This window comes from Gracilinanus agilis, chromosome 3, assembly GCF_016433145.1.
Source record: "Gracilinanus agilis isolate LMUSP501 chromosome 3, AgileGrace, whole genome shotgun sequence".
NCBI lineage: Eukaryota > Metazoa > Chordata > Mammalia > Didelphimorphia > Didelphidae > Gracilinanus > Gracilinanus agilis.
In genome coordinates this window covers 307,267,749-307,273,789 of record NC_058132.1, presented here as the reverse complement: position 1 = coordinate 307,273,789, position 6,041 = coordinate 307,267,749, and the positions used below count along the sequence as shown (strand labels likewise).

At 50.2% G+C, this 6,041-nt stretch overlaps 1 protein-coding gene across 2 annotated transcripts; it reads left to right on the top strand.

Annotated features, from left to right (window-relative positions):
- The first annotated feature begins 305 nt into the window (after positions 1 to 305).
- On the top strand, positions 306 to 6,011 carry EN1 (engrailed homeobox 1). 2 transcript variants are annotated; one of them, XM_044666625.1, is made up of 3 exons: positions 306 to 789; positions 841 to 1,284; positions 5,692 to 6,011. In XM_044666625.1, the coding sequence occupies exons 1-3, from the start codon at positions 306 to 308 to the stop codon at positions 6,006 to 6,008; spliced, it is 1,245 nt and encodes a 414-aa protein (XP_044522560.1). In that variant the 3' UTR covers positions 6,009 to 6,011. The 2 variants fall into 2 exon arrangements, with proteins under 2 accessions (XP_044522560.1, XP_044522559.1); XM_044666624.1 differs by having other exon boundaries at positions 306 to 1,284.
- The last annotated feature ends 30 nt before the right edge of the window (positions 6,012 to 6,041 follow it).

The following is a 6,041-nucleotide window of genomic DNA, read 5'->3' as shown; positions in this document are numbered from 1 at the left end:
AAAAAAAAACTGGGAATCTGGTTGCAAAAAGAAATAGCCAAGTGTCTTCATATCTGGATATCTGCAAATTAGAGAGGAAAACAGATCTGCTCGGTAAAAGAGATATACGAAACAAGCATCTGATCTTTTTTCCCGCTTTTCTTTTTCTTCCCCTTTTCCTCCTCCTCCTCCTCTTTTTCTTCTTCTCCTTCTTCTTCTCCTTCTTTCCTCCCCGCACCCCCACCGGCCACTAGCAAAGTGGGGTGGAGAGCGAAGCGGGGGGGAGGGGGAAGGCAGCCGCGTCCGGGGCGGCGGGGCGGCTGAGTATGGAAGAGCAGCAGCCGGAGCATAACAGTCAGCGCGACTCCACCATAGGCACTGCGAGCCACAACAGCAGCAGCAGCAGCAGCGGGAGCAGCAGCAGCGGGAGCAGCAGCAGCAGCAGCAGTAGCAGCAACAGCAACAGCAACAGCAGCAGCAGCGGCAGCAGCAGCAGCGGCAGCGATGGAGACAGCGTGCCTGTGTCCCCGCAGCAAGCTCCCTCCTCTCCTGCAGCACCCTGTCTCCAGCCCCTGCCCCACCATCACCACCATCACCACCACCACCACCACCACCATCACCACCAGCCCCCGCCGCCGCCCCAGCCGATGCCAGCGCCTCCTCACCAGCCGCCGCCACCACCACTGCCACCGCCCCAGCAGCACCGCACCACCAACTTTTTCATAGACAACATCCTGAGGCCAGACTTTGGTTGCAAGAAGGAGCAGCAGCAGCAACAGCAGCTCTTGGTTGGAGCAGGAGGAGGAGGAAGTGGAAGTGGTGCTGGTGCTGGTACTGGTGGTGGTGGCGGTGGTGGTGGAGGAGGAGGAGGAGGCCGAGCAGAGCGAGACAGAGGCCAGACAGCCGCAGGTAGAGATCCGGCCAATCCTCTGGGCACGCGGCCGGCCAACCCGGCTTCACTTCTCTGCCCAGCAGATGCGAACTGTGTGACGCCCGACGGCTCTGCGCCGGCCCCGGCAGCCGCCGCTTCCAAAGCCAACCCAGCAGCGGCGGCTGCTGCAGCTGCGGCGGCGGCGGCGGCCGTGGCGGCAGCTGCGGCGGCAGCAGCGGCTGCGTCCAAACCTTCGGAAGGCAGCGGGGGGAGTCCTGGAGCAACCGGCGCTAAATACGGGGAACATGGGAACCCGGCTATTCTACTCATGGGCTCGGCCAACGGTGGGCCCGTGGTTAAAACTGACTCGCAGCAGCCGCTAGTCTGGCCCGCTTGGGTCTACTGTACGCGCTATTCGGATCGCCCATCTTCTGGTGAGTACCCCCTTTGGAGTTAAGTCCTCTCTCACCTATCCCTCTAGGGTCACCGGTAGACACTCCCCACCCCTACCCCGGCCAAGAGCTCTTAGAAACCAAATTATTAATGCGTTTTCCTTCCCCTGCCCCCCACCTATCCTATTCCTTTCACTCTTCCTCTTGCTTCCACCTCTCCTGCATATTTTATTTGTTTCCCCTTTTCTGCAATGCCTTAATCTTTCGCCCGGCCTGAAGTTCTTGAATAGTTGAGGATGGGCACGGGGGAGATTCACTTTTGAATTCTTAACACTTTAAAAAGTATAATTCATAATAATTTCTTCCCCTTTTTTACTTTTGGGGTTGGCTAAGGATTTGTATTTAGCGAAGTGAGGAAGGCCTAAACTAGAGAGGTCGACTTTATATCGAGAAGAACCTAAGCTACGATTGAGGATGTGTATGCATTTGAATTTATATACATTAACAATTTTACATAATGCTAATGAGAGAGAGAGAGAGAGAGAGAGAGAGAGAGAGAGAGAGAGAGAGAGACAGAGAGAGAGAGAGAGAGACAGAGAGAGAGAGACAGAGAGAGAGAGACGGATACAAGTATAGGCCCTGCGGTGAGGCAAAGGAATGAAGGACTTTGTAGAATAACGTCCAAAAGGAATAACAAGGATCTCCTGGTCTAGGCGTTAAGATAATCTGGGAAATTAATTTTAGCTTTTAGGGGGGAAAAAGCGATGAGGAGGGAAAATCTATTGGACAGAGAGAAGATTGAAAGAAAGAGAAGCTTGAACAGGCCTGAAGGCCAGCTTCTGAGTCTCCCTGCTGCAGCGCTTTTTGCATTCGAAATTGGACTCTCAAAGCCTTCTGTTCCTGTTAGACTTTTCTCTTTTATCCCAGTTAGGACACAACACAAACAACTTGTTATTGTTTGGGGTTCCCCTCCCTCCATCGTTCCTTTTCTTCTTCTTTGGTAGTACTTCAACCTTAGTGCTTTCTATTGGTTTGTCTCCCACTTCACTAGGCTGCTTCTAAATTGTTTCCTTAAAGTCCAACATGGGGTCTTTCAGCCCTTAGACCTTCGGCCCTCATCAGTCTTATTGGGGGAGAAGGAGAAATCCCATACCTCCCCTATTCCATATCCCATTCCAAGCAAGTTCAGGCTGGACTGGGAAAAGATGGAGAGTTGGGAGATGAGAATATTTAGTGGGCTTGGAGCTTGGAACCCCATGCCAGAGTCCCTCAGTTCCCCATTTTCCTTTTCTTCTCTCTTCACCTCCCTCCTTAGTTGTCTCCCAAATTCCTTGGGCTGCAGAACCAATCGATAGGCTGCTATCAACCCCAGCCATCTCGATCCCCCAGTTATTGACACGTCCGTCTCCCTGAACCTCCGAAAAGCCGCTTTGATTGACTCGCCTGATGGATAAAGTGATTGAGCTGTCAGGTTGGCTGCTAGGGCTGGCCAGGGAGAAACGATTTTATTGCCAGTATTCAGTATGTCCATACACATAGACCACCATAAACCCAGTTTCAGTCAAAGACAGGGTTCTAGGTCTGACTACAATTTTTGACTCTCCCTTCATGTTACCAAAATAAATATACTTAATGCTTTCTCCTTCTTTATTGGGGCTCTTCTACCTTTTCTGAGTCAGTGTCTTTGCCCTTGGCACCAGAAATGTTACTGCCTGGGCTCAGCTCTATTCCCTCTAACTTTCTGGAGCCCAACATTCTCCCAGAGAGAATGGAGATTTATATTTTGGTTTGTAGTGGGAAGTGGACCTTAGGAATCTCCTCTCCACCCGGAAGAACACCATTCTCGATCTCATAGAAAGCTTTGCAACCAGGAAATCTAGGATTCCATCAGAGTGGTCCTAGTCTAACGTAATCCTCTGAAAATGTTTCTTCTTTCTCTGGTGTGATGAGAGTGGGTTTTCTCCGTCTGAGATGTCAGCCATGTCCCCACTCTTCTACATCCAAGAATGGCCTAGATACCAGGCCCCAAATTTCACGGGCCCTGCCTAAAACCAGCAAAAGTAAATGGGTCTTCACCTTGGGGCTTACTCTGGGTTCCTATCCCTACTCTATCTACTCATCGACTATAATTTGTTCAAAACTTCCTTGTTTCTGTTTCTTTCTGGTAAAAGCCAAGTGGTGGACTTTGCCTTGTTGGTGGCACTCTCACTGGAGTACTCTAAGTCTTTAAGACTTTTTAAAAATAGCAAGGATTTGGTTAGCTGGCATCTTAAGCCTGAAAGGCAAGGAGACTTCAGTCCCAACTATTTATCTCTCTTCAAAATCTCCATTTCTAACCTTTCCATCCTCTATTGCAAGAATCTGGGGGAATCAACTATCAGCAAAAATAGAATGGGGATGTAGGTGTACTGAAGCATGGAGCAGGTAGAAGGATAGGCCAACTGACAGCTGTTTGATCTCAATATCTATCTCTATCTCAGTCTATTTATGTAGCTCCGTAGTTCTCTATCCTTATCTTTAATTCCCGGTCCTTTACTGACTGTCAGAGGAACAAGGGAACCTAGGCATGTGGAGGACTCCTAGGGCTTGCAGAATGTAGCAGCTGGGATCCGTGGGGTCCGTGGGTTCTGTCTGCTGTATGGCTATGTCCTTGGCCTCTGAATGAAGCCCTCAGTTATATGTAGGAGCTTTTTTCCCCTCTCCCTATCTCTCATTGTGTTTTAGTCCAGAAATAGACCAAAGTCCCGGGAATGCTTTATCTTGGAAAAGGTATCCAGGCTGAAAAACATAATTTGGATATTCTGGAATTTCACCTTCTCCACCGCTTCTTTGCCTTTTGTTTTCTTGGCTAGTTTATTTATTTATTTATTTTTTACAATTCATGATAAATAGGAGAAATATTAAAAAAAAATAAAAAATAAAAAAATCCCAAAGTCCCAAGTGGCTTCCGCGCTAGAGGCTGGAATGGCCCCAACAGTCTCGATAGGAGCAAGGATCCCTTTCCAACAAGTGAACATTGAAGGAATGGTGATCTGGGAATAGGCAATAGAATTACACACTGGAGGCTCTTTCTTGCAAAGGTTCACTGTTTAACCTTTGACGGTGCCGTGGCCCTTCCCTGATGTTCTGGGCATAGCGAGACTTTGCAGTCAATATATTTCCTACAGCCCCCGGATCTGGCTCACTTCAGCAGGCGGCAGCAAAATCTTGTCTGTAGCAAAAGGCATCGAACTTCCTCTATTTCCTCGGCAGGGTCTGGAATCCCCCAGGGTATTACAGAAAATAACGGAGAGGTTGTGGCCCTGGGGCGCTGGAGCTCAACCCAACCGGGGTTAGAGAGGCTCGTGGCAGAAAGAAAAACTGCCTAGGGACCTTAGTCCATTTCTTGGTCCTTCTCTAGAGGCCTTGACCCCGCAGGCTTAATTTTCTCAATCTCTTTGCTTTTCTTCGGATGGAGGTGAGGGTGGGGGTGGAGTGGGTTTCCCTGGACTGGGAGGCCAGAGGTGGGGGAAGGGGTGGCGACCGCAATGCTGTCTGTTTAAAGGATTGGGCATGGATCTGAGGTGGTTTCTATTAGCATTTATTTTCTCACCCTCGGTGGAACTGGGAATGGAGGTATTGGAAGTTAAAGGAGTGGTAGTGGAGTGGACGGGTAAGGGGGACATAATGATTCGTCTGGGGTTCCAGCTCTGGTGTCAGCTCCTCCTTTCCCAAGTGCTGCCTTGTCCCATTCCTCATTGTCACGGTGGGAATGTCTGGTCCCAGCCTGCAGAGTCTGCTTCCATAGGCCGATTTGGGGTTTCCAGTGGGGGCAAGAAAGGAACAGAAGGAGAAATAGCTGGGCGGGGACCCATACTTCATTTCTAGCAATTCATTTCTTCCTGAAATTATCTGCTACTTCTCTGGTCTCTGAACTGCCTGTGGCCTGGCTAGTTGGAATCTTATTCTCAGGTGAAGGGTTGTTTCCCATCTCAGATGCCTTTGGCGGTTCCCTCTCCCTCCATTCTTGTAACTGGTAGTACTAGCAAGAGGGGCGAATCTAATAAGCTTCCTCTTCCTCTCCTTCCGTCTGGATTTAGATTGTGGGGGTCCTTCTACTCCTGTCGGCCATGTTTCCCTCACTTTTTACTCCCCATCTGAAGGAAGAGAATAGTGGGTAATAAGGGACAGTGGATTTGGGTCAGAGAAGTCTGATTCTTGAATTGGGGGTGGGGTCGGGGTGCTATGGATTTGGGGGAGGGAGACTTCGAAAACAGAAGAGACTTTAGCATTCAAGAAGTATGATGCACACCCTCTTTCACTGATACAATTCACACAGCTGCCTTTCCACCTTTTTCTTCCTCCCTCCCTCCTTCCCCCATTTTCTTCCCTCTTTCCCTTTTTCTCCCTGTCCTCTCTCTGTCCCTCCCCTCTGCCTTCTCCTCCCCGGCCTGTCTCCCTCCCTTGTAGGTCCCCGCACCAGGAAGCTAAAAAAGAAGAAGAACGAGAAAGAAGACAAGCGGCCGCGGACGGCGTTCACGGCAGAGCAGCTGCAGAGACTGAAGGCGGAGTTCCAGGCGAACCGTTACATTACTGAGCAACGCCGGCAGACCCTAGCCCAGGAGCTCAGCCTCAACGAGTCCCAGATCAAAATCTGGTTCCAGAACAAACGGGCTAAGATCAAGAAGGCCACAGGCATTAAGAACGGCCTGGCTCTGCACCTCATGGCCCAGGGACTGTACAACCATTCCACGACCACGGTACAGGACAAAGAGGAGAGCGAGTAGCCACTTCCCTCTTTCCCCCACCCCCACCCTTAC